The sequence below is a fragment of the Nycticebus coucang genome, chromosome 21 (genome assembly GCF_027406575.1).
Source record: "Nycticebus coucang isolate mNycCou1 chromosome 21, mNycCou1.pri, whole genome shotgun sequence".
Taxonomy (NCBI): Eukaryota; Metazoa; Chordata; class Mammalia; order Primates; family Lorisidae; genus Nycticebus; species Nycticebus coucang.
In genome coordinates, this window is record NC_069800.1 from 52,245,444 (window position 1) to 52,270,730 (window position 25,287).

At 52.1% G+C, this 25,287-nt stretch overlaps 3 protein-coding genes across 3 annotated transcripts; 1 reads left to right on the forward strand and 2 right to left on the reverse strand.

The window, feature by feature from the left end:
- Positions 1-638: 638 nt before the first annotated feature.
- On the reverse strand, positions 639-4,270 carry NEURL2 (neuralized E3 ubiquitin protein ligase 2). Its single transcript, XM_053573993.1, has 2 exons — positions 3,520-4,270; positions 639-881 (listed from the first exon to the last, which is right to left on the reverse strand). Exons 1-2 carry the CDS (start codon positions 4,259-4,261, stop codon positions 766-768), a joined length of 858 nt encoding a protein of 285 aa, XP_053429968.1. The 5' UTR covers positions 4,262-4,270; the 3' UTR covers positions 639-765.
- A 260-nt stretch (positions 4,271-4,530) lies between these two features.
- CTSA (cathepsin A) lies at positions 4,531-12,099 on the forward strand. The gene is made up of 15 exons (XM_053573978.1): positions 4,531-4,661; positions 4,850-5,031; positions 5,193-5,304; positions 5,570-5,620; positions 5,710-5,796; positions 6,032-6,187; positions 6,517-6,608; positions 7,262-7,346; positions 8,470-8,561; positions 8,641-8,719; positions 8,804-8,943; positions 9,575-9,650; positions 11,091-11,180; positions 11,355-11,459; positions 11,692-12,099. Exons 2-15 carry the CDS (start codon positions 4,850-4,852, stop codon positions 11,773-11,775), a joined length of 1,431 nt encoding a protein of 476 aa, XP_053429953.1. The 5' UTR covers positions 4,531-4,661; the 3' UTR covers positions 11,776-12,099.
- Positions 12,033-24,935, reverse strand: PLTP (phospholipid transfer protein). Its single transcript, XM_053573989.1, has 16 exons — positions 24,784-24,935; positions 24,054-24,164; positions 23,859-23,958; positions 23,180-23,308; positions 22,129-22,284; positions 21,057-21,120; positions 20,906-20,969; positions 19,837-19,925; positions 18,716-18,892; positions 18,566-18,625; positions 16,231-16,395; positions 16,082-16,149; positions 13,098-13,140; positions 12,938-13,001; positions 12,777-12,853; positions 12,033-12,351 (listed from the first exon to the last, which is right to left on the reverse strand). Exons 2-16 carry the CDS (start codon positions 24,151-24,153, stop codon positions 12,220-12,222), a joined length of 1,488 nt encoding a protein of 495 aa, XP_053429964.1. The 5' UTR covers positions 24,154-24,164; positions 24,784-24,935; the 3' UTR covers positions 12,033-12,219.
- Between the last annotated feature and the right edge of the window lie 352 nt (positions 24,936-25,287).

A 25,287-nucleotide genomic window follows, 5' to 3' on the forward strand; every position in this document is an offset into this window, starting at 1 on the left:
CTGACCTGCTCACCCAGAGTGATTCTTTTTTTCTTTTTTTGAGACAGAGCCTCAAGCTGTCACCCTGGGGAGAGTGCCATAGCAGCACAGCTCACAGCAACCTCCAACTCCGGGGCTCAAGCGAGTCTCCTGCCTCCACCTCCCAAGTAGCTGGGACTACAGGCGCCTGCCACAACGCCCGGCTATTTTTTGGTTGCAGTTGTCATTGTTGTTTGGTGGGCCCGGGCTGGATTCAAACCTGCCAGCTCAGGTGTATGTGGCCGGGCGCCTTAGCCGCTTGAGCCACAGGCGCTGAGCTGCCCAGAATGATTCTAAAAGAAGTGCCTCTCAGGCGGCGCCTGTGGCTCAGTCGGTAGGGCGCCGGCCCCATATACTGAGGGTGGCGGGTTCAAACCCGGCCCCAGCTGAACTGCAACCAAAAAATAGCCGGGCGTTGTGGCGGGCACCTGTAGTCCCAGTTACTCAGGAGACTGAGGCAAGAGAATCGCTTAAGCCCAGGAGTTGGAGGTTGCTGTGAGCTGTGTGAGGCCATGGCACTCTACCAAGGGCCATAAAGTGAGACTCTGTCTCCACAAAAAAAAAAAAAAGAAAAAGAAGTGCCTCTCACACGCTGTAGGGACAAGGACACTTTCCAGTGATCAGAGTGTCAACAATAGCTGTGTTTATTTCTGGTTCTGCCTGGCAGCAGTGTGGCCAGTTTCAGACCAGCCCCAGCTCTGGGGCCAGGATGCATTCCTGTGTCCTGCTCCAGGGGACTGCAGACCTTCACTCATACTTGCAGAAATCCTTAAGTCCTTTGGGCAGGTGGAGCCCATCAATGGCCAGCCGGTGCACCACGCTCCTCTGGATCACTAGGCGGCACAGAGTCTGCAGGGATGGCACTGTGGGAAGAAGGTTGTCAAAGGCAAACAAAACTGAAGAATGGGTCTAAGGCCAAGACCCAGAAGATCTAGATCTTGGCCTCTACTTTGCCATCAACCTAGCAAAGTCTTTTTGCCTCTGGGCCCAGCCTGATTCATGGGGCTGTTTATGGGGCTGAAATAAGCACCTCTTCCTGAGAACTATCACAGTGCCTCAGCCTTGTTCCAATCCTAGCACTCAGCATTTAGCTTTTGGGGGCAGGGTAGTGCCTGATTTGTCTGTGCAACCACAGCCTCCAGCACAGGCCCAGCAAAGTGGGTTCTAGTTCACTGAATCCGAGAAACATGAGCAAAGTTATAAATAAAATGCTTAAAGGGCTATAACGATTTATAAGCAAAGTTATAAATAAAATGCTTAAAGGGCTATAAACCTCAGGATTAAGAAGCTCTCAGTCTGAGGTCTATAATGCCTCTAAACCAATGTGCCCAAATCTATTAGCATTTTTCTTTCTTTTTTTTTTTTTTTTTTGAGGCAGAGTCTCACTATGTTGCCCTCAGTAGAGTGCCATGGCATCATAGCTCCCAGCAACCTCATTCTCTTGGGCTCAAGTGATTCTCTTGCTTCAGCCTCCCAAGTAGCTGGGGCTATAGTCACCCACCACAGCACCTGACTATTTTTTTAGAGATGGGGGGGGGGTCTCCCTCTAGCTCAGGTTGGTCTCGAACCTGTGAGCTCAGGCAATCCACCCACCTCAGCTTCCCAGAGTGCTAGGATTACAGGTGTGAGCCACTGCCCCTTACCTGGCCATATAAGCATTTTTCTAATAAAAGAGTACACCATTCTCAAAAAGGCCAGATCTAAACTTAATTTAGGACCAGGTATGGTGGCTCACGCCTGTAATCATAGCACTCTGGGAAGCCAAGGCTGGGTGGACTGCTTGAGCTCAGGAATTTGAGTCCAGCCTGAGCTACAGCAAGACATTGTCTCTAAAAAATAGCCAGGCATTGTGGCAGGCGCCTATAGTCCCAAATACTTGGGAGTCTGAGGTAAGAGGATCATTTGAGCCCAAGCATGACAAAGTAAGACTGTCTCAAAACAAAACAAAAAACCCTTAAGTTAGAATCCCTGCTCTGGCTGCGGGCAATGACTCATGCCTCCTGTAAATCTAGCACTCTGGGAGGCCTAGGGGGAGGGATTGCCTGAGCTCAGGAGTTCCAGATCAGCCTGAGCAAGGAAGAGACCCCATCTCTCCCATCTCTAAAAACTAGCCAGGCATTGTGGTGGGCACCTGTAGTCCCAACTACTTGGGAGGCTGAGGCAAGAAGATGGCTTTAGCTCAAGAGTTTGAGGTTGCTGTGAGCTATAACATCATAGCACTCTACCAGGGTAACAAAGTGAGACTCTGGCTCGGCCCCTAATCCAGTGGTTAGGGTGCAGGCCACATACACGGGGCGGGCTTGGGCCTGCTAAACAACAATGACAACTACAACAACAACAAAACAGCCAGGTGTTGTGCTGGATGCCTATAGTCCCAGCTACTTGGGAGTCTAAGGCAAGGGAATTGCTTAAGCCCAAGAGTTTGAGATTGCTGTGAGCATGACACCATGGCACTCTGACCATCTGACGAGGGCGACATAGTGAGACTCTGTCTCAATAAATAAATAAATAAATAAATATTAAAAGCTGGCCTTTTGGGTGGCGCCTGTGGCTCAAGGAGTAGGGCGCCGGTCCCATACGCGGGAGATGGTGGGTTCAAACCCAGCCCCGGCCAAAAACCACCAAAAAAAAAAAAAGAATATTTAGGGCGGCGCCTGTGGCTCAGTGAGTAGGGCGCCGGCCCCATATGCCGAGGGTAGCGGGTTCCGACCCAGCCCCGGCCAAACTGCAACAGAAAAATAGCCGGGCGTTGTGGCGCGCACCTGTAGTCCCAGCTGCTCTGGAGGCTGAGGCAGGAGAATCGCGTAAGCCCAGGAGTTAGAGGTTGCTGTGAGCGGTGTGATGCCACGGCACTCTACCGAGGGCGGTACAGTGAGACTCTAGTCTCTACAAAAAAAAAAAAAAAAAAAAACCTGGCCTTTTTCCACAGAATCATCTTGGCACCTTTATGGAAGAAAAAAAAAAAAGAATCCCTGCCCTAGGAACAAAAAGGGAGAACTTGTAAGGGCATCTTTTTTTTTTTTTTTTTGGTAGAGACAGAGTTTCACTTTATGGCCCTAGGTAGAGTGCCATGGCATCACACAGCTCACAAGCTCACAGCAACCTCCAACTCCTGGGCTTAAGCGGTTCTCTCACCTCAGCCTCCCAAGTAGCTGGGACTACAGGCGCCCGCCACAACACCCAGCTATTTTTTTGTTGTTGTTGCAGTTTGGCGGGGGCCGGGTTTGAACTCACCACCTTCGGTATATAGGGCCGGCACCTTACCGACTGAGCCACAGGTGCCGCCCCGTAAGGGCATCTTAACAAGGTGACTATGCTGAGGCCCAGAACCAAGTAGTGACTTGTGCAAGATCACAGACGGAGATGTATTTTAAGCCAGATTCTCGCACTTTTAAAATAGTGCTGGACAGACAAGGCCTAGTTAGCTGTCCAGGGAGTCCTAGCAGGTTCCCGTCCCCACACTGGACAGGAGGGGTCACTGCCCACCGGCGAGATACCTACATCCGTACTCGAGCTGGACCAGGCGCACGCTCTTGGTGGAGGCAAATACGTCCACCACTGCGTAGAGGGGCTGGGCAGCTGGCAGCCCTTTTGCACTTGGGCCCATGTCCTCGCCGTTGATGACGATGTGCATGTCAGCAGTGCCATCCGGGTGCGGACAGAAGAGGACGCCCAGGCGGCTACGGCGCGCGGTCGGAGGCAGCACGTTCAGCTCATAGAGCTGGTCCAAGAGGTGGCTGTAGAGCCCTGGGCGGCTGCGGCCCACCAGGCGATCCCGGGGAATGCGAAACTGCTCAATGCACAGATATGGTTCCACCATCAGGGCCGGGGGCCGGCTGGGGACCGCTGCCTCTGTCTCCGGGTGGCCCTCCTGGGGCACACGGTTGTGGTGGCGCGTGATAGCGAAGACCCAGGTGTGGCCGAGGCTGGCCAGGTCGGGTAGCGAAAACTCTGGCACGGCGGCCAGACTGGCGGGGTCCAGCGCAGTCAGACCGAGGCGTAGATGCCCGCACCAGCCGAGCTCTTTCTCCTCGATCTCGACCAGGAATAACTGACCCGGGGCCAGAGGCTCGCTGCTGAAGCATAAGCCGTGAGCGAAGCTCTCCACGCGTGTGGCCCGTGTTCTAGTGGAGTCCACGCGGATGTTGGCACCGTGCACGCGATGGAAGCGAGTGGGAGGGGGTTCTGAAAGTGCAGGCCCCCGGGGCGCACCCAGCCCCACGGGGTCGGAGGGAGCAGCCATGTCCCAGCCATGAGGCTGGCCAGCAAGTGCCAGGAGCTATTTTGGGCAGCGGGCTCAGACAGTGACCAGGAGGGGACCATGTAAGGCATTTCCCCCGCCGACTCCCTTCCCCAAGTCTCTGTCCAGGGGTCCTAATGCCGCTTGCTCAGCCTTCCCGCCTAGCATGCAGCGAGGCTGGGGAACGTGGCAGTCTACACCAGGATCGCGGGCGCCGGGGCTATGACCTGCGAGGCCCGCAGACCTTGACCCGGCATTGACTGCACCGCCCCACCAGGCCTTCGGGAACCAAAGAGGGGCCAAAAGGCTACTGTCACGTGACGCCAGAGCCCACGTGACTCAGAGTACACATGACTTCCAGTCCCCGGACATCTACAGGAGATCGAGGACGCGGGGAACGGAGGTGAGAGGATTCGGAGGCTGGAAGGGATCTCTGAGCCCTCGGCCTGTACGCAGCGGAGGAGGCTCAGCGGGTGGCGACTGGGCCTGGAGGGGGGCTTCCCGCACCTCTGCGCAGCCAGCTCCTCCCAGGGGCGGCTGCACGCAAGAGCTGAGCAAGTAAACCGCCGAACCCTCCGCTGCTTCCCGCAGATGGTTCCAGCCGCGCTGTTGCCGCTGTTCCTGCTGCTGCTGCTCGGATCCTGGGCGCCCCGAGGCGAGGCTGTCCCTGCCCAGGACGAGATCCAATTCCTCCCTGGACTGACCAAGCAGCCTTCTTTCCGCCAGTTCTCCGGCTACCTCAAGGGCTCCGGCTCCAAGCGCCTCCACTACTGGTCGGCCGCCCGGCGCGGAGTTGGGAGGGAGCACAGAGAAGCTCACTGGGAGCAAATGGGGGGTGGGGAGAGTTCCGAAGTCCCCTGAAGCTGCCTGGGGGCTGGCAGGGTTAAAAGGTGCCTCTTCACTGGTGCCAACACTGCCCCCATCCCGCTCCCAGGTTTGTGGAGTCCCAGAAGGATCCCGAACACAGTCCTGTGGTGCTTTGGCTCAATGGGGGTCCCGGCTGCAGCTCCCTGGATGGGTTGCTCACCGAGCACGGCCCCTTCCTGGTGAGTGGACAGCTGCTCTTTCCTTCCACATGACCCACGAAAGAGAGAGGAAAGGGATAGATTTGAAAGGGATAGGCCGGGAAGAGCACTGATTTTCTGAAAATGTTTTCTTCCTCCTGAGCCTCAGTTTGTTTATCTATCCCATTGGCTTGACCACCAGTGCCTCTCAGGGGGGTCACCCAACAGAAAAGGGCCTAGCATGGTGGCTCTTCCCCTCCACCTTCCTGATCCTTGGGACTTACTGGGCCATCTCTTTCCTCCTCAGGTCCAGCCTGATGGTGTCACCCTGGAGTATAACCCCTATTCTTGGAACCTGGTATGGCAGAGGCTGTGGGTCCTGTGGGGGCGTCTGGCACCTGGATGGGGCTGCAGATCCTCTTTAGCTCATTTCCTCCTCCTTTCTAGATTGCCAATGTGTTGTACCTCGAGTCCCCAGCTGGGGTGGGCTTCTCCTACTCCGATGATAAATCTTACGCAACCAATGACACTGAGGTGAGGTGCCTGCCCATCTGGCCCAGGCTGCTGGGTTCTGTAAAAGTGGCATAATTGGGGAAAAGAGAGCAATGGCCTCGACATCTAGTTTTGGCTCTGTTACATGGTATGTAGAGCGGTTGTGGCCAAGTCACTTCCTCTTGCACAAATGGGGTGGGTTGATGTCATTATCTCTGAGGTTCTTTTCAGCTTAAATACCAGGGCCTCCAGATCCCCTCCATTCTGCTTTCCCCAGGTCGCCCAGAGCAATTTCGAGGCCCTTAAAGATTTCTTCTGCCTCTTCCCTGAGTACAAGGACAACCCGCTTTTCTTGACTGGAGAGAGCTATGCTGGCATCTACATCCCCACCCTGGCTGTGCTGGTCATGCAGGACCCCAGCATGAACCTCCAGGTGCAAGGCTTCTGCAGGAGGGAAGGGGGCCACCTTGTGGCCTTGGCCTTGTGGTTAGTTAGGTCAGACTGGTCTTGTCCTCACTTAACCCAGCCTCCTTCAGAACCTTCCTGCCCTTTCCTTTGTCTGCTTGCAGGCCTCCCACAACAGGCAGCTCACCTGTCAGGCTGCCAGCCCTTTTCTTTATGTTGAGTGATCTATCCCATCCATCCAGCCCCACAAGCCACCCTGGGTTTCAGCTACCACACTGCTGAAGGTCTAGGTGTAGGTCAAGAGAGGCTCCTCCTCTTCACCCTCCAGGTGAACTAAGCACCCTGGGTGTTTCACAGGGGATTGCTGTGGGCAATGGACTCTCCTCCTATGAGCAGAATGACAACTCCCTGGTCTATTTTGCCTACTACCATGGCCTTCTGGGGAACAGGTATGAAAGAGGGGCAGTTGGGCAACCTCTAAGGTGGGGCAGGTCATGAGATCTCAGGTCTATCCACAAGGCACATGATACCCCCAGGCCCTGCCCTGGTTTATGAGCAGCACATGGGGAGTGGGGTTGCTTAAAGGGATTGGTGCTGAAAGCGCAAAAAGTAGAGATAAGATTTAAAGAGACTAAGGAGGGGCTGGGCACAGTGGCTCACACCTGTAACCTTAGTACTCTGGGAGGCTGAGATGGGTGGATTGCCTGAATTCAGGAGTTCTAGAGCAGCCTGAGCAAGAGGGAGACCCCCTCCCCTTAAAAATAGCCGGGCATTGTGGCCGGTTCCTGTGGTTCCAGATATTTGGGAGGTTGAGGCAAGAGAATCACTTGAGCCCAAGAGTTTGAGGTTGCTGTGAGCTGTGACCGCAAAGCACTCTACCAAGGGTAACAAAGTGAGACTCTGTCTCAAAAAAAATTAAAGAGACTAAGAAGGGCTGCCTCTATGACCTGAGGCAGCTTGGGGACTGAGTTTGGCGCTGTCAACACCCTATGCTATCTTTCCTAGTCAGGTCCTGATGGGAAGTTGGGGGGATGATGAGGGGTGGGGTGCTCACCTCCTGCCCACCATGGGCTGACACATTTTCCACTCCAATCTCCTATAGGCTCTGGTCTTCCCTCCAGACTCACTGCTGCTCTCAAAACAAATGTAACTTCTATGACAACAAAGACCCAGAATGCGTGACCAATGTGAGATTCTGCCCCTACTCTGCCTCAGCCCTGCCACCCTTAATCCTGAGAATGGGACTGCAACCCCTCCCTGTCCCCCATCCCCAATGTTTTCTATCTGCACCTTTAAGCAGTTCGGTGTTCCCTGGGACACATGTGTGTATTCCCACCATCACCACCTGCTGTGACTTCCAAGGCAAAGACGTCCTCATATTTGTCATATGTGTGTGATGTGCCAGACATTGTGCTGAACCCCGTTTGTTTTAAATTTTAATCTTCAGTATTCTCTGGCCAGGCGAGGTGGCTCACACCTGTAATCCTAGCACTCTGGGAGACTGAGGCAGATGGATTGCCTGAGCTCACAGGCTGGAGACCAGCCTGAGCCAGATTGAAGCCTGGCTTCAATAAAATAGTGAGGCGTCATGGCGGGCACCTGTAGTCCTAGCTACTTGGGAGGCTGAGGCAAGAGAATTGCTTGAGGCCAAGAGTTTGAGGTTGCTGTGAGCTGTGACGCCATAGCACTCTACCGAGGGTGACATAATAAGACTCTATCTCAAAAAAAAGGAAAAAAATCCTCAGTATTCTCCTTCAAGGGAGGTTGTACTATCCATGTTTTCCAGATGAGGAAATAGGCCATGAATTTTGAAGTCACTGCCTGAAGTCATAGTGCTAGGAAATAGTGGTATGAGGATTTGGACCCATGGCTAGAAGATTCCTTCCACTCAGCCTCAGTTTCCCTAGCTGTGAAAATAGTGGGTGAAGACTTGGCGCCTGTAGCTCAGCGGCTAGGGCACCAGCCACATACACTGGAGCTGGCGGGTTGGAACCCAGCCTGGGCCTGCCAAACAACAACTACAACAAAAAATAGTCGGGCCTCGTGGCAGGTGCCTGTAGTCCCAGCTACATGGGAGGCTGAGGCAAGAGAATCGCTTAAGCCCAAGAATTTGAGGTTGCTGTGAGCTGTAATGCGGCATCACTCTACCAAGGGCAACATAGTGAGACTCTGTCTCAAAAAAAAAAAAAAAAATGGTGAAAAGTGACGATAAGAGGTGAAGTATGAGAGCAGTAAATCTTGGGACAAATTGGTCAGATCATGGAGAAGCCAGGGATCCAGAAAGAATGGTGGCTTGGTGTCTCGTTGCAGCTTCAGGAAGTGTCCCACATCGTGGGCAACTCTGGCCTCAACATCTACAACCTCTATGCCCCATGTGCTGGGGGGGTACCCAGTCAATTAAGGTAGGTACTGTGGTGCACCTCTTAGGCCAACCCCAGCCCCATCTGTGGGTTCAATCCTATACCCCTGCTTTGTTTGCAGTTATGAGAAGGACACTGCTGTGGTCCAGGATTTGGGCAACATCTTCACTCGCCTGCCACTCAAGCGGTCATGGAATCAGGTGTGTAAGGTGCCTGGGCTTCCTCTCGGAGGGTTGTGGGGAGCAGGGAAGACTAGACTGTGATCCTCTGCCTGTGCCTCCCAGATACTGCTGCGTTCTGGGGCTAAGGTGCGCATGGATCCCCCCTGCACCAACACCACAGCCGCCTCCACCTACCTCAATGACCCTTACGTGAGAAAGGCCCTCCACATCCCCGAGCAGCTGCCACGCTGGAACATGTGCAAGTGAGGTCCTAAGGCCACTTGTGGCAGGTTGTTGAAGCTTGTGAGCATTGGAAAGGTTCCCAGGGATCCTCTGTCTAGCATTTCTCAATGAAGGTAGTTGTTGTACAGAATCTTTAACATATCTGACCTTAAAATGACTGACTGATATTCAACCAGTTCATTTTGAAGTAGCTACATTGGTTGTTAATCATTATCACTTATGGTATTTAGTTAAGTAGATGGCCATCTCAACACCCACTCCAGTACCATCCCCAGCTGCCCAGATCTCTTGTGACCCCAAGTTAAAGAGTGATGCCTGGCGCAGTAGAGGGCACATTCTGTTTGGTTAGTGCCCATGCTCTACCTGTTACATGTTGTCACTGTCACACCTGTCAGCTCCTAAATGCCATTACATCCCAGTCATTGCAACAACCAAAAAGTGTCCCTATACCTTTCCAAATGGAGCAAATTGAGGCTTTCTGAATCATAGTCCCCTATCCCAGTCAGTCCCAGAGAGGTAACTCACCCAAAAGGGGGAGTTGAAACCAGTTGTCTGCCTCCTAGGGCTGGGATAGAGAAGGGCTGATCTGTTGACTCTTCCTTCCCCCAACCGGGTCGGTCTTCCTGGGGCCTGCCCATGTGCTCCCGGCAGCTTACTGGTGAATCTGCAGTACCGCCGCCTCTACCAAAGCATGAATTCCCAGTACCTGAAGCTGCTCAACTCACAGGTGAGTGGGAATAGCAAAACTGGATCCACCAGCAGCCATTGGACCTTGGAGTAGCCTGGCAAACTGGGGACCCCTTGTTATCCTCAGGACTGGGGAAGCCAAAACTCCAAGAGGTGAAGTCACTTGCCCAAGGTCCTGTGGTTGGCATGGTCAGGATTTGTCCCCACCCCATGCTACTCTGTTATAGAGCAATAGGTCTACGTAATTCAAGGAGCCGTTAGGATGAGAAAAGCTAGTTGGATCATGTCACAAATGGAAAATGAAGGTCCAGGTTGGGAGAGGACCTTGTCCAAGGCAGAGCAAAGTTAGAACCAGGTTCTGTCCATCACAGTGGTTAAGAGCAGGGGCTCTGTAGTCACATGGCTCTGTGTAAGTCCCTTTACTCGCCATGTGATTGTGGGCAAGTTACTTAAATATCTTGAGCCTGTTTTCCCATCTGTAAAATGGGATGCTAATGATATCTACCTTCATAGATAAAGTGTTTAAAAGACCTCTGGCCGGGCGGCGCCTGTGGTTCAAGGAGTAGGGTGCTAGTCCCATATGCCGGCGGTGGTAGGTTCAAACCTAGCCCCAGCCAAAAACCAAAAAAAAAAAAAAAGAGCTCTGGCCATGTAGTAAGCAGTCAGAAAACATGAACCTGCTGTAATCCTAGCACTCTGGAAGGCTGAAGTAGAGTGGATTGCTTGAACTCAGGAGTTGGAGACCAGCCTGAGCAAGAGTGAGACCCTGTCTCTATTAAAAATAGAAGAACCAGCCGGGTGTTGTGGTGGGCACCTGTACTCCCAGCTACTTGGGAGGCTGAGGCAAGAGGATTACTTGAGCCCAAGAGTTTGAGTTTGCTGTGAGTCATGATGCCATGGTACTCTATCCAGGGCAACAGAGTGAGACTCTGTCTCAAAAGTAAAACAAAAATGCTTGGGAGGCTGAGGCAGGAGAATCGCGGAAGCCCAAGAGCTAGAGGTTGCTGTGAGTCCTGTGTACATCATGGCACTCTACTGAAGGCGGTAAGGTGAGACTCTGTCTCTACAAAAAAAAAAAAAAAGTAAAACAAAAAAAAAACATGAGCCTGTCCTGGTTCATGCCATTTAGCTGGGGCTTCTTTTTTTTTTTTGTAGAGACAGAGTCTCACTTTATGGCCCTTGGTAGAGTGCTGTGGCATCACAGCTCACAGCAACCTCCAACTCCTGGGCTTAAGTGATTCTCTTGCCTCAGCCTCCTGAGTAGCTGGGACTACAGGCGCCCGCCACAACACCCAGCTATTTTTTGGTTGCAGTTCAGCCGGGGCCAGGTTTGAACCCGCCACCCTCGGTAGATGGGGCTGGCACCTTACCAACTGAGCCATAGGCGCCGCCCTAGCTGGGGCTTCTTGAATTCCTTGAGGGGTAGTGCTTGAACCAACCCTGGGCTTATTCTGGACCTGTCATTTTTCCCCTGCTTCAGAAATACAAGATACTATTATACAATGGAGATGTAGACATGGCCTGCAATTTCATGGGGGATGAGTGGTTTGTGGATTCCCTCAACCAGAAGGTAAGGCGGGGATTCCTGGGCCTGGGATAGGTTGGAGGCAGGGGCAGGGGCAGATGCGCCTGGGAGTGGCTGCTGCTGGCTCTGGCTGACAGAGGGCAAACCTGGAGAGTAGTTTCTGGTTGCCCCTCAGGGCTGCTGGGGGGCTGTAAGCTGATGTGTTTTCCGGTGGGGCAGATGGAGGTACAGCGCCGGCCCTGGTTGGTGAACTATGGGGAGAGTGGGGAGCAAATTGCTGGCTTCGTGAAGGAGTTCTCCCACATTGCCTTCCTCACCATCAAGGTAGGCCTGGGCCTGACGAGGGAAACTGGGCCACAGGGGGAGCAGGAACCACCTCCCTTGCCCTCGGCTTCCTTTATCCTGAGTGACCATGTGGACCCTGTAAGGGCAGGTTTTGGGGGAAGGATAGAGGCTGGAAAGAATAAACGGCTTTCAGTGAAGGAAGCATCCTCGGGGGAGGAACTGCATGAGGACGGCACGACGGGCCAGAATCTCACAGATCTTTCTTCCTCAGGGTGCCGGACACATGGTCCCCACCGACAAGCCTTTAGCTGCCTTCACCATGTTCTCCCGCTTCCTGAACAAGCAGCCGTACTGATGACCATGGGATCAGCTCCCCACTGCCTGATCTAGCCCCTCTGAGCCTCCCTCACTAGACGAGGTCTTCCTTTATGCACAGGACCAGGTCCTGCCTCCAGAACTGCCTCCCATGGACAGCCCAGGGGCAAGCTCGCACTTTATTCCTGCAGTAGTCACTGACTGGGGTGACCTGGCCCCATCCCGGCTTAGAGATTGCCCCTTTTGATGCACTGATCCCATCCCAGGAACCCAACACAGCTCAGGATAGCCCAGGGGGAGGGGAGGGATGGACTATAATTGATGGATTGACTAAGTATGGAATTAAATTGAGCACAGCTTCAAACCCCATCTTTTCCGTGGCACTGGGGGTTAAAGCGGGCACTACAGGCAGTGGACATGGAGCGAGAGGGGCTGAGAGGGATTGGAGTCCTGAATGCAGCCACCAGGGTGGGGGGTTGAGGGCTCAGGCAACTGCCGTGGATGGTGGGGGGGCACTAGATGTCTGGGCATCCTTGGCACTGGCAGGCCGGTTCTTCTCAATCACCTCTCGCAGACCTTTGGCAAAGTGGAGGTCAGCCCCAATGGTGAGGAAGCCCTGTGTGGTGGGACAGAGAGGGGAGTCTTAGTCAATTACGGAGGCCACAGTTTAAAGATAGTTTTTGGCCTTCAAGGGTTCTCAATCTAGTGGGAGAGAAAGAGCAACAAGGCACTTCTCATAACTCTGTCAAGGGTGCTGAAACGGAGGCTGTAGGAACACAGACTGGGCATCAAGGAGGGCTTCCTGGAGGACATGCCCTCTTAGCTCTAAGACTTGAAAGATGAGTAGGCATCGGAGTGGTATGGGAAAAGAGTGTTCCAAGGGGAAGTCATGACCTGTGCAAAGGGCTAGAGGAGTCTGATACAAGATTAAAATAGGAGGGGCAGTTGGTAAGGGAGAAGCTGGGGTCAGGCCAGGGAAGGCATTGGGGAGCTGTCAGGACGGAGGGCTCTGCCATCCATCTCCATCATGCCCCCACTCACCGCATGATTTGTCACCACCTCTTGCACAAAGTTGATACCCTCAGGCAGTGGGATCTGTACTCCACGCCAGGTCCGCTCTGTGGGTGGAAGCTGCTGGCTCAGTCTGAGCCCACCCAGCTGACCCCTCCTTCCCTCCTCCCCCCGCATTACCCTAACCCTACCATTGAGCATGGGCATGACCCCAATCTGCAGCATGGCCTTCAGAGGGGCCTGCAGCGGGATCAGCTGTGAGGGAAGAGGGGGTGAAGACAGAGCGGCAAGTGAGTGGGGCTTGCATTGGCTGCAGCCTGGGCCCCAGCCCAGCCCCCACTCCCAACTCACTGCCAGTGACTCCAGTGCAGACTGGTTCGAGTAGATTCGGAACCTGCCAGAGAGAAAGGAGCCTGGTGGGCACAAAGCCTAGAAGCTCCTTAGGCCCATCAGAGGTCCCTGAGTTTCAGTCTCAGCTGTCCCACCTATACACCTGTCCAGGTGGTGCTCCCCCTTTCCAGGTGAGAATCCTCAAGTGAGTCATTTCTCCCTCTTTGGGTTGACATTTCTCCAGATCTGCTACTTGTCATTGCTGAGCACTTTTTTTTTTTTTAGAGACAGAGTCTTGCTTTGTCCCCCTCAGTAGAGTGCTGTGCTGTCACAGCTCACAGCAACCTCAAACTCTTGGGCTCAAGTGATCCTCTTGCCTCAACCTCCCAAATAGCTGGGACTACAGGCGCCTTGCCACACACCTAGTTATCTTTAGAAACAGAGTCTCACTCTAGTTCAGTCTGGTCTCAAAGCCATGAGCTCAGGCAATCCACTGGCCTCGGCCTCCCAGAGTGCTAGGATTACAGGCATGAGCCACCACATCCACTGCTGAGCATTTCTATTGCCAGACTTCTGCTGATAGCTTTGCTTGTGTTATTTATTGTATTATTATTTTTTTGTTTGTTTGAGACGGAGCCTCAAGCTGTTGCTCTGGGTAGAGTGCTGTGGCGCCACAGCTCACAGCAACCTCCAACTCCTGGGCTCAAGCGATTCTCCTGCCTCCGCCTCCTGAGTAGCTGGGACTACAGGCACCTGCCACAACGCCTGGCTATTTTTTGGTTGCAGCCGTTATTGTTTGGCGGGCCCAGGCTAGATTTGAACCTGCCAGCTCAGGTGTATGTGGCTGGCACCTTAGCGTCTTGAGCCACAGGCACCGCGCCTGTGTTATTTATTTTATTTGAAAAACAAGGAAAAACCTCACAGAGCTTACTCTGTCAGATATTAAGCATGGTTAAAAAGTTAAATATTAGACTGGGTGTAGTGGTTCACACCTGTAATCCTAGCACACTAGGAGGTCGAGGAGGGTGGATTGCTTGAGCTCAGGAGGTCAAGACCAGTCTAAGAAAGAGGGAGACCCCATCTCTACTAGAAATAGAAAAATTGGCTGGATACAGTGGGTGGCTCATGCCTGTATTCCTAGCACTCTGGTTGGCTGAGGTAGGTAGATTTCTTGAGCTGAGGAGTTCAAGACCAGCCTGAGCAAGAGTGAGACCTTGTCTCTACTAAAAATGGAAAAAAACTAGCCGGGTGTAGTGGCACATACCTATCATCCCAACTACTCAGGAGGGTGAGACAAGAGGATTGCTTAAGCTAAATAATTTAAGGTCGCTATGAGCTATGATGACATTCCAGCCAGGGTGACAGATTGGGACTCTGTCTCAAAAAAAAAAAGAAGAAAAGAAAATAGCAGGCTCTGTGGGAGGTGCCTGTCATCCCAGCTACTACTCAAGAGGCTGAGGCAGCAAATTGCTCCGTGCCTATAGCTCAGGAGTAGGGTGCTGGCCACATACACCAAAGCTGGTGGGTTCGAGTCCAGCCCAGGCCTGCTAAACAACAATGACAACTGCAACCAGAAAATAGCTAAGTGTTAGCTGGGTGCTGTGGTGGGTGCCTGTAGTCCCAGCTACTTTGGGGGCTGAGGCAAGAGAATCGCCTAAGCCCAGGAGTTGGAGGTTGCTATGAGCTATGATGTCACAGCACTCTACTGAGGGTGACATAGTAAGACCTTGTCTCAAAAAAAAAAAGGGGGCGGCACCTGTGGCTCAAAGGAGTAGGGTGCTGGCTCCATATGCCAGAGGTGGCGGGTTCAAACCTAGCCCTGGCCAAAAACTGCAAAAATAAATAAATAAATAAATAAACAAATAAAAGGAATTATATTTAAAAAAAGAAAAAGAGAGGGTGGCACCTGTGGCTCAAAGGGGTAGGGTGCCGGGCGCATATGCCAGAGGTGGTGGGTTCAAACCCAACCCCAGCCAAAAACTGCAAAAAATTAAAATGAAATAAAAGAGGCTGAGGCAGGAGGATCACTTGAACCTAGGAGTTTGAGGTTGTTGTGAGCTAGGCTGAGGCCATGACACGCTAGTCTGGGTGACAAGAAAAAGACAGTCTCAAAAAACAAAAAAAAAGTTAAAATATTTTAAGATATAACACCAACTGATTTATCTTCAATAACAGCCCTAAGAGTAGGCACTATTAGGATTTGCACTTTATAGATGAGGAAAACGAGGGCCAAGAAGTGAAGAAATTTGCCTAAGTTCACACAATTGCAATGTGTCAGAACCTGTCCCTAGAATGACTCTAAGCTTAGAAGTCTCGTGCGTTATCTCATTTAAGCCCTAGAACACCACTGTCCAATAGAATTTTCTGTGAAATGTTCTGTATCTGCACTGTCCATGGTAGTAGCCACTAGCCACATGTGGCTAATGCAGTGTGGCTTAATACAATTGAGGAACTGTCTAATTATAATTAGCTTAAATGTAAACAGTCAGTGTGGCTAATGTCTATCACACTGGAGCAGACGACCCTAGAAAGTAGATAGATGACCTTAGATGACCCTAGAAAGTAGATAGATAGCATGGCCTTCAGAGGGGCCTGTAGTGGGATCAGCTGTGATCCCACAATTTTTATTTAACACACGAAGAAAGTGAGGTTTTGAAAAAAAAAATCATTTGTTTCAATGTCACAAAGCTGTGTTATGCTGAAATTTGTCAAAACTTTCTTTGCTGTGTGGCTATAGGTATGTTACTTAACCTTGCTGGGCACCTTTGCTCATCTCTCATAGTACCTAGTCTGCCTCCGTCTGGTTTCGAGAGAATGCAAAGGAAGTTACACTTTCATAAAGCACTTTTGTATGCATAAAAAAGACCCGGGCTCTTTAGTGGTTTATACTACATAGATGTGACTGAATCTAAGCTCCACCATCCTTGGGGCGGGTGTGATTCTCCTAAGATACCGAGGTGCAAAGAGGTTAAGGGCTTAACCAGGGTCCCTAGGCATCTGCCTACCTACGCAGATCCAGCTGCGCGCGCAGTGCCTTCCCCCGGAGGGCCATCTTGGCACTAAGACGGACATCCTGTGGAAAAGTGGGGAGGTGGTTATTACTGGCTCCAAAAGTCTCCAGCCCACTTCTCCCACCCCTGGCTGGGGCCCACACCATGATCATGCTGGACAGCTGGACCTCAGGCTGGTTGGGCGGGACCAGGGCAATGCTGACACTGGCAGTAACTGAGATGGTGGTGCCTGAGGGCTTGATAGTGCAGCGCGGTGGGTCTATGACCCGCAGCTCTAGCTTCAGTGGGGAGTCGATCACTGCTGGACTCTGGGGAAAGAGAAGGGAGGGGTATCAAATCCCCACTGTGTTCCCTTGAGAGCCCCCAAGGAGAAAGAGGAAGGAAGGGGGACAGAGCTTCTGCCCTCTGGGGACCCATAGATTGTAAATACAAGACTGGTCTGGCTTTCAAAACCTTCCAGATCTACCTCCAGCCTCTCTGCCTTTGCCCACACCAAGGAATGTCTCCCTTCTCTTTCTTTTTTATTTATTTATTTTTAGCTTTTCTTTTTTCTTTTTTGTGAGACAGGGTCTCACTGTGTCACTCTAGGTAGAGTGCTATGGCGTCACAGTTCACAGCAACCTCAAACTCTTGGGCTTCAGCAATTCTCTTGCCTCAGCCTCCTAAGTAGCTGGGACTAGAGGCGTCCACCACAACACTCGGCTAGTTTTTCTTCTTCTTTCTTTTTTTTTTCTCTTGCAGTTTTTGGCCGGTGCCAGGTTTGAACCCGCCACCCCTGGCATATGGGGCCAGCGCCCTACTCCTTGAGCCACAGGTGCCACCTCAGCTAGTGTTTCTGTTGTTGTTGCAGTTGTCATTGTTGTTTAGTTGGACAGGGCCAGGTTCGAACCTGCCAGCTTCGGTGTATGTGGCTGGTGCTATAACCACTGTGCCATGGCATGGGTGGCATTTCTTTTTTTTTTTTTTTGAGACAAAGTCTCACTTCCTTGCCCTTGGTAGAGTCCCATGTTGTCACAGCTCATGGCAACCTCAAACTCTTGGGCTTAAGCAATTCTCTTACCTCAGCCTCCCAAGTAGCTGGAACTACAGGTGCCAAGGCCTGGCTATTTTTTTTTTGTAGAGACAGAGTCTCACTGTACCGCCCTGCGGTAGAGTGCCATGACATCACATAGTTCACAGCAACCTCTAACTCTTGGGCTTACGCGATTCTCTTGCCTCAGCCTCCCAAGCAGCTGGGACTACAGGCGCCCGCCACAACACCCGGCTATTTTTTGGTTGCAGTTTGGCCGGGGCTGGGTTTGAACCCGCCACCCTCAGCATATGGGGCTGGCGCCCTACTCACTGAGTCACAGGCGCCACCCAGGCCTGGCTATTTTTTGGTTGTAGTTGTCATTGTTTTTTGGCAGGACCGGGCTGGATTTGAACCCACCACCTCCGGTGTATGTGGCTGGTGCCCTAGCTACTGAGCTACAGGCGCCAAGCCAGCCCTTTTTTTAAAAGACAGAGTCTTTGCTTTGTCACCCCAGTAGAATACAGTGGCATCATCACAGCTCCACTCAACCAATCCTCCCACTTCAGCCTCCTGAATAGCTGGGACTACAGGCACATGCTTCAAGTCCAGGCTAATTTTTTCTATTTTTAGTAGAGATGGGATCTCACTGTTGCAAAAAATCCTGGCCTCAAGCTATCTTCCCACCTCAGCCTCCCAAAGTGCTATGATTACAGACATAAACCACCGCACCTAGCCTTCCCTTTTATTTATTTACAAATTGATTTTTATTATTTTATTTGCAAAAATGTTTTTATTGGGCACCTGTAACTAAGTGGTTAGGGCACTGGTCACATGCTCTGGGGCTGGTGGGTTTGAACCCGGCCCGGGCCTGCTAACAAACAAACAAAAAAACAATAGCTGGGTGTTATGATAGGCACCTGTAGTCCCAGCTACTCGGAAGGCTGAGGAAAGAGAATCGCTTGAGCCCAGGAGTTTGAGGTTGCTACGAGTGATGACACCAAGGCACTCTGCTAAGGGTGACAAAGTGAGACTCTGAATTTAAAAAAAAAATGTTTTTATTAAATTTTTTTAGAGACAAGGTCTTGCTTTGTTGCCCAGGCTGGAGCGCAGTGTCTTGATCATAGCTCACTACAACCTCAAACTTCTGGACTCAAGCAATCCTTCCTTCTCAGCCTCCCAGAGTGCTGCAATCACAGGCGTGAGCCACCACACCAGCCTATATTAACCATTATTGAAACCCCTACACTCGCAAAACTTGGGTTCTCTCCAATCCTTACAAAAGCTCTGGGAAGGAGGCAGGTGGGAAGTAGCAGTATTCCTTCACATGACTTAGAAACAGGCTTGACAAGGTGAGGGGACTTCGTCACAGGCAGGAGGACTGGCCTTCTGTCACCTCTGGGGCCCACAGCCCTTGCTGGTTCCCTCACTGGCGTGAAGGTAGCATGTCCCCTCCTGCCATCACTCACCAGTAGGACGATGGTCCCAAAGTAGGAGGCCCTCAGCAGCATGTCCAGATCATGGGGCACCTAAACAGGAGCATTGGGGGTGATACACAGTCGCTAGGAGCTCCATCATGGGCTCCCTCTCACCTGTCCCACAGATGGGCCCTGACATACCTTATCCCCCACCAGTGACAGCTGCAGGGCCCCTGCCCGAAAGTAGCTCTCCATGGCAGAGTCGAAGAAGAACTCAGAGAAGGCCACATACACCATCCGCTCCTCCTCCTGCAGTTGGGGCTCCACTGCCCGGTTAGGGAGGCTCCAGTTCCCCTCATTCAGGGGGAAGAAAGCCCCCTGGGATTGGAGGGTCAGAATCAGGGTCAAGGCAGACTGGTCCTGCACCCAGACTAACAGCAATTGTCTCCTAGTCCCCAGCCCTGTGCTTGCACACCATGGGTGGATGGTGGGGAGTTGGCCCCATCGGCTGTTCTTGGGGAACTCCCAAGTATACCTCTTAAAAGACATTGGAAGGAGGCTAGCTAGAGGGCTCAAAGGGCAGGCCCATCAGACTGGAGAGGGGAACATCAGGGAAGGCTTCATGGAAGAGTGTGGCATTTAAGTGGGCTTCGAAAGCTGGAAGCACTAATAATAGCTCCTGTATGCATGTACTACACGTAGTAATTATCCTGTGTCAGGTATATAAATCAGCTCCTTTAACTCACATAACACCGTATGTTTTCTGTTTCTGTTATTTTCCTTTATATATGAAGAAACAGGCACAGAAAAGCTAAGCCACTTACTCATGTTCATACAACTAGTCAGTAGCAGAGCCAGGATTGAATTTCAGGCTCTAGAACAATCTGCTATACTCCAGTCAGAAAAGCAAAGGTAGGGGCTACATTCTAGCTGTGTGGCCTTGGGCAAGTGATGTCACCTCTAGGAGTAAGTGACTCATGGGGTTGTGAGAGGATGGAACACAATTGTGTGTGCAGAGCCTTAAATCAGAGGAGATAGGAAGGACAGTGCAAGCAGAGGCCCTGAGGTGAGAGGTGGGGGAGGAAGGAACAGTTACAGAGAAGCAGGATGAAGTTAGAAAGGTGGGGCTGGATAAGATCAACAAGGTTCAAAGGCCAGACCTGGGAGGCTGAACCTACTTCTGTAGCAACAGGGAGCCACAACCTTCTCAGTAATAAGAGTGGTCTCATCAGAGCTGTGCTTTGGGAAGATAAAACCAGCCATTTGGGGGGGGGATCTGATGAGAAGGTCAGAGGTCACGCACACCTGCCCAGGTAGCTCACCCGGAAGTCCATGTCCAGATTGCTGGAAGCCACAGGGTCCTTTAGGAGGGAGTAGTCGATGCCAACGAGCTCATCCACAGAACTACGTACTGTAGGGAGGGGCTCAAGTCATTCAAAGCTGTGCTGTGGGCAAGGCACTTAACCTCTCTGGGCCTCTATTGCACAAACACTGGTGATACTTCCCTCATATGGTTGTTAGGAGAGTCAGACTAGTTTTTTTTTTTTGAGACAAAGTCTCACTATGTCACCCTTGGAAGAGTGCCATGGAGTCACAGCTCACAGCAACCTCAAACTCTTGTCTCAGCCTCCCAGTAGCTGGAACTAGGTGCCCGCCACAGCACCCAGCTATTTTTTTGTTATTGTTGTCATTGTTGTTTAGCAGGCCCTGGCCAGGTTCAAACCCACCAGACCCAGTGTATGTGGCTGGAGCCTTAACCACTGAGCTATGGGTACTGAGTCAAGTCAGACTAGTTTTATGTGGAAAGCACTTAGTGCCTGGGGTATAGAAAGTGCTCAATAATGTTAGCTATCATTATTTTTATTACTGCTACTACTACCATTACTACTATGGGGTTTCATCAAATCACTAAACAAGCTGGCAAGGGATTCTTTTCCTTTATTGGTTTCTCCTGCCTCCTCCTTCCCTCTGCATGCCCTCTGTTGGGCATGATGGGACACGGTCTCTGCCCCACAGTAGACAGAGGTCAGAGCTTAGGAAAAGGGAATTCACGTTAATGGAGTACCTATTTAGTGTTAAGAGAAATGGAGCCCAAACGATCAGCAAACACATATTGAGGACCTTAATAACCATCCCCTCAGATAATCCTCACAGCAACCCCTTGGGGAGACATTGCCAGCCAAGTGAGGAAACCAAGGCCCAAAGTGAAACGAGTACTTACCTAAGCTCACACAGCAAGTCGGCCATAGAGGCCACATTTGAACCCAGGACTGTTCAAGTGCAGGACTTGGAAGGGGCCTACCCTGAGATGCTGCATGACAGCTGCACACTTGGTCTCATTTCCACCCAACTCCAGGGTCTGGCCCAGAGCTCCTAGCTTTGCCAACTCACCAGGCACGGTGTCCAAGAGGGAATTGAGCAGGACCATCCCTGCATGGTAGAGTACGGGGCAGATCTGGGAGGTGGGGGCCAGAGTCAGGGTCTTCTCAAAGAGAGGGCACACCCACCCCCGCCAGGTCCCCTGACCTGCTACCACCCATACCTGCTGGTTGAGGAGAAAGCGCATCCCTGAAGTGATGAATGTGGAGAGAAAATCATACACCTTCCTGTGAGGAGGAGAGAGCCAGGTGAGCCCAGGCCCTCCCCTGCCCCAATTCAAGTCCACGAGAAATCACATTGACCAGAGAAGTGGTGGTAGTGGGACTTATCAGCTTCAGCCTATATTACCAGATCCTCCATGGAGGTCTGCAAAATCCGAGTCCAAATCCCCTCTCCAGCCTAATTCTCAAGACCTCCTGACCTCTCCCCCACCCCCGCCCTGCAGCAACCAAATGAATCCACCCATAGTTCCTCAAACCTGCTCTGAGCATCCCCATATCCATACACTGACCGACACCCCCTCCTTGCCACCCTCTTGCTGCCATCCTGTATTTCCCCTTGTCTGGGCTCAGAAGCTTCCTCTTCCAGGCAGTCCTCCCAGGTCACTCTCCTCTGAATCCTCAAAGTACTTTTTTGGTCCTTAACCCAAGACACCAATAACAAATGTTTTGTCCCTCCAGCTAGGCTCAAGCTCCTTTCTGCATCCTCAGAGCCTGGCATACACACTGTTTGCCGAATAAAAAACTGACAGTGTACCAACACCGTTTTCTCTCCCTGTCCCTCTTCCAGAATCAGCACAATGTCCTCTTCAGCCCAGAACCTCAAGTATGTTATTATTTTTGTTATTATTATTTAGAGCTAATAATTGAGAATCCAGTACACACCCAAGTGTGCATACTGATCCTCACATTACTCTTATCTAAGTGGCTAGCACTTAGATAACCAATTATCATAGGCCAGGTACTGTTCTAAAATTTTTACATGTATTAACATAAATAATCCTCACAATGATCTTATAAAACAGGTTCTGTTATCCCCATTTTACCAATGAGGAAACTCATCGAGCTCCAGTGACCTGCCCAAGTTCACACACCTGGGAAATGGTGGAGCTGAGATTTGACTACCAAGTGGTGGAGCTTGATCTGACTACCAAGCCTGTGCACTTTGCATTGCACTGAGCGGATGGGCTGTGGGGTTTAAAGGTAGGGAGCACTAGCGTTGAGGGCAGGTCTTACTTGAAGGTTCCCCCAAAAGCTGCATTCATTCTGGAGACGGAAGCTTGGCAGGACACATTGGACACTTTGATCCGGCCAGTAGGATCCCGGGAGAGCTCCAGACCAGTGCGGATGGACACACCTTCAGCTGAGGCATTGATGTAGCCTCCGTCATAGCTGCCAAGGGGTTTAATGTTCATCTCAGCTGGGAATTTGAGTCTTCACTGCCCCCACACCTCATGATACCTCTCTATCTTATTTTTTTTTTTTTTGTAGAGACAGAGTCTCACTTTATGGCCTTCGGTAGAGTGCCGTGGCTTCACACAGCTCACAGCAACCTCCAACTCCTGGGGCTTAAGCGATCCTCTTGCCTCAGCCTCCCGAGTAGCTGGGACTACAGGCGCCCGCCACAACGCCCGGTTATTTTTTTGGTTGCAGTTTGGCTGGGGCCGGGCTTGAACCCGCCACCCTCGGGCATATGGGGCCGGCGCCTTACCGACTGAGCCACAGGCGCCGCCCCTCTATCTCTTTTTTTTTATTTTTTTGAGATAGAGTCTTACTATGTCGCCCTCAGTAGAGTGCCATGGCGTCACAGCTCACAGCAACCTCAAACTCTTCGGCGTAAGTGATTCTCTTGCCTCAGCCTCCCAAGTAGCTGGGACTACAGGTGCCTACCATCATGTCTGGCTATTTTTTTGTTGCAGTTGTCATTGTTGTTTAGCAGGCCCAGGCTGGGTTTGAATCTGCCTGCCTCAGTGTATATGGCCAGTGCCCTAACCACTGACCTAAGGGTAGATAACTCTTTTTTTTGTTTGTTTGTTTTCTTTTTTCAAGATACCTCTTTTTTTGTTTGTTTTTTTTTCCCAAGATACCTCTTAATAAGGCTTCTCTTCTGTTCAGTTTACCAGACATCCTACCAAATTGTCCTATCAACCCTTAAGAAGTGGGTATGATTGTTCCTATTGTGCAGATAAGGAAACTGAAACTCAGAAAGGCTAAAGGATGGCCTACACTCACAGCACCCTTAGACCTTCTGAACCACCCTCTACTCCCAAGGGTGCTGGGTCCTCACAAGAACCAATAGAGCAGCTGTCTCCGGAAGCGCAGCCCCAAGGAGGCATTGGTGATTTGTAGCATCAGCTCCTGCTCTGGCTGGAAATGGAGCTCAGAAGATGTCAGCTGTAGCTCTGTCACTTTCATCCTGTGGGAAGCCCTCAGGTCAGATCCAGTACCAAGAAAAGAGAACCTCACCTACTCACTTGCTGCACCCCCTGCTTGTATCCCTTTCCCTCCCACACCCTGACGTTGCTGGACCTGGTCCTTAACAGTCAATTGACTTTGCCGCCATCACCTAAGCTCCAGCCCATATTTAAATTCCTTTAACTCCCACATGCTAAACCACAGGTCTGGCCTTTTAGATCCTCCACCCCTCCCATTAACTCCACCCGGTGCCTCAGACTCTACTCTCAATCCTTGACAGGTTCCTGACTCCACTTTTCTAGCGCTCTTTGACCACGCCTCACATCCGCTGGTCCTGCTTCTTTCTTTTGGTCCCACCTACATTTCCTAGGCCACGCCCATCCACCTGGTCCCGCCTATGTTGGCTTGGCCTATATCTTTTTGGTCCTATCCAGTTTCTTAAGTCCCGCCTCATCTACTTGGCCACGCCCCTTTCGCTCGCTGTGCAGTCTCCGGAGACCTGCTCGAATGCCCTAGGCCCCACCTCCACCTCCGAGGTCCCGCCCCCTCACTCAGAGATGTTGTAGTAGAAGTGTCCTTCTCTGCCTCGTAAATCGGGAATGGTGATATTCTCCAGCTCGTGCTCCAAAAACCGCAGCCCCTCCTGTTTCACTGAGGCAGCAACAAGACCGTTAGCTCCCGCGCCTACTTCTGGGGCGACCCACCCCATTTGCCCCCGCCTATCCCCGCCAACCCCTGCTCCTTACCCAACTCCAGCGCCTTGGAGGTGACACGGATCTTGCAGCCCGGGAGCTCCGTGTGTGCGCCTGCCAGCAGCGCTAGGAAGAGGGCCCCTAAGAGGGCCATGACGAACGAGCCTGGGGATGGGGTGGGATCGCAGGAGTTATCCGGGCCACTAAATCCCACTCCTTGGACGTCCAACCAAAAGAGGGGGCTGGCCTGAATTCGTCGCCCTCCAGATAACTCTTCGGGGAACCTGAACTAGTAATCTTGCCTCCATTTGGCAGATTGGAAAACCGAAACTCAGAGGGGCGATGCAACTTGCACTCTTGCTGGCTCCCAGAGGACTGGGGGCACAGAGGAGGGAATGTCCTCTCGGTTCCCCGGTGCAACCTCAGCGTGACAAGTTTGGACATCTAGGAGACCAGCCCCCACACCCTAAACAACCTCCCCTTTCCTCTAGTCATGGGCGCGCGCCGGCTCGCATGTTGCCATGGCAACGGCTGAACACGCATTCCTAGCGGAGGCTTGCGGTTTCCTAGGCCCAGCTCTAGAGGGAAAGAAAGGCTAGCCGGCGGACGCGGGCTCTCGGGTCTCCTGGCTCCCCCGGGTCCTAAATCCTTCCCATTAGGGATTCTGCCTGGTGCCCACATCTCAGCGTCCTCCTTCGTCAGCTCTCCTCCCCACCCCGGCCTCAGTGCACCACGCGGCTCGGCGAGGGTCTGGGGAATGGGAAGGGGACGCGCCCCAACTCACTTCGCGGTGGAGCTGGGGGCGGCGCGGTCACGTGGGATGGCGGGCAGCGCAAGGGATCTCCGCGACGGGGTCTGGCGGGCAGGACTGCTCCAGGCGCCTTTATAAAGCTGGGCCTCCCCGACCCCCCTTCTCTCTCTGTCTCCCCTCCTCCCTCCGGCGCTGGGAGGAGAAGGGGCGGGACGCTGGCAGTCGGGAGGGTAGAAAGGGCTGTACAGAGCCCCGTGACAAGCCCGGCGCTGTCTGGACAAGTGGGGGATCCAAGCTCAGCAACAGGGAGGGAAATGGAGGAGTCAGCCCGCTCAGCCCCAACCATTCTGCTTCCCTGGGACCACGTTTCGAATTACAATTACTCATCTCTTCTTACGTGGTCTTGGGCAAGTCACTCCACTTGGGTCACCAAGCCTCAGTTTCCTCATCCAGCAAAATGCACATAATGATAGGAACTGCCTCTTGGGCCTTTATTGCAACCTTTATTGCAACCCATGAAGTCAATGCCCAAGGCAC

Bases quoted from the DNA above. Each gene is read 5' to 3' on its own strand.
- PLTP (XM_053573989.1), bottom strand. From the start codon at position 24,153: ATGGCCCTCTTAGGGGCCCTCTTCCTAGCGCTGCTGGCAGGCGCACAC. The intron at 16,396-18,565 runs GTGAGTGATGGC...CTCTTTCCCCAG, and splicing joins TTGGGACCATCGTCCTACTG to AGTCCAGCAGTGATCGACTC. The intron at 12,352-12,776 runs GTGAGTGGGGGC...CCCACCACACAG, and splicing joins AGGTGGTGACAAATCATGCG to GGCTTCCTCACCATTGGGGC.
- NEURL2 (XM_053573993.1), bottom strand. From the start codon at position 4,261: ATGGCTGCTCCCTCCGACCCCGTGGGGCTGGGTGCGCCCCGGGGGCCT. The intron at 882-3,519 runs GTAGGTATCTCG...TTCTTCCCACAG, and splicing joins GGTCCAGCTCGAGTACGGAT to TGCCATCCCTGCAGACTCTG.
- CTSA (XM_053573978.1), top strand. From the start codon at position 4,850: ATGGTTCCAGCCGCGCTGTTGCCGCTGTTCCTGCTGCTGCTGCTCGGA. The intron at 5,032-5,192 runs GTCGGCCGCCCG...TCCCGCTCCCAG, and splicing joins TCCAAGCGCCTCCACTACTG to GTTTGTGGAGTCCCAGAAGG. The intron at 8,562-8,640 runs GTAGGTACTGTG...CTTTGTTTGCAG, and splicing joins GGGGTACCCAGTCAATTAAG to TTATGAGAAGGACACTGCTG.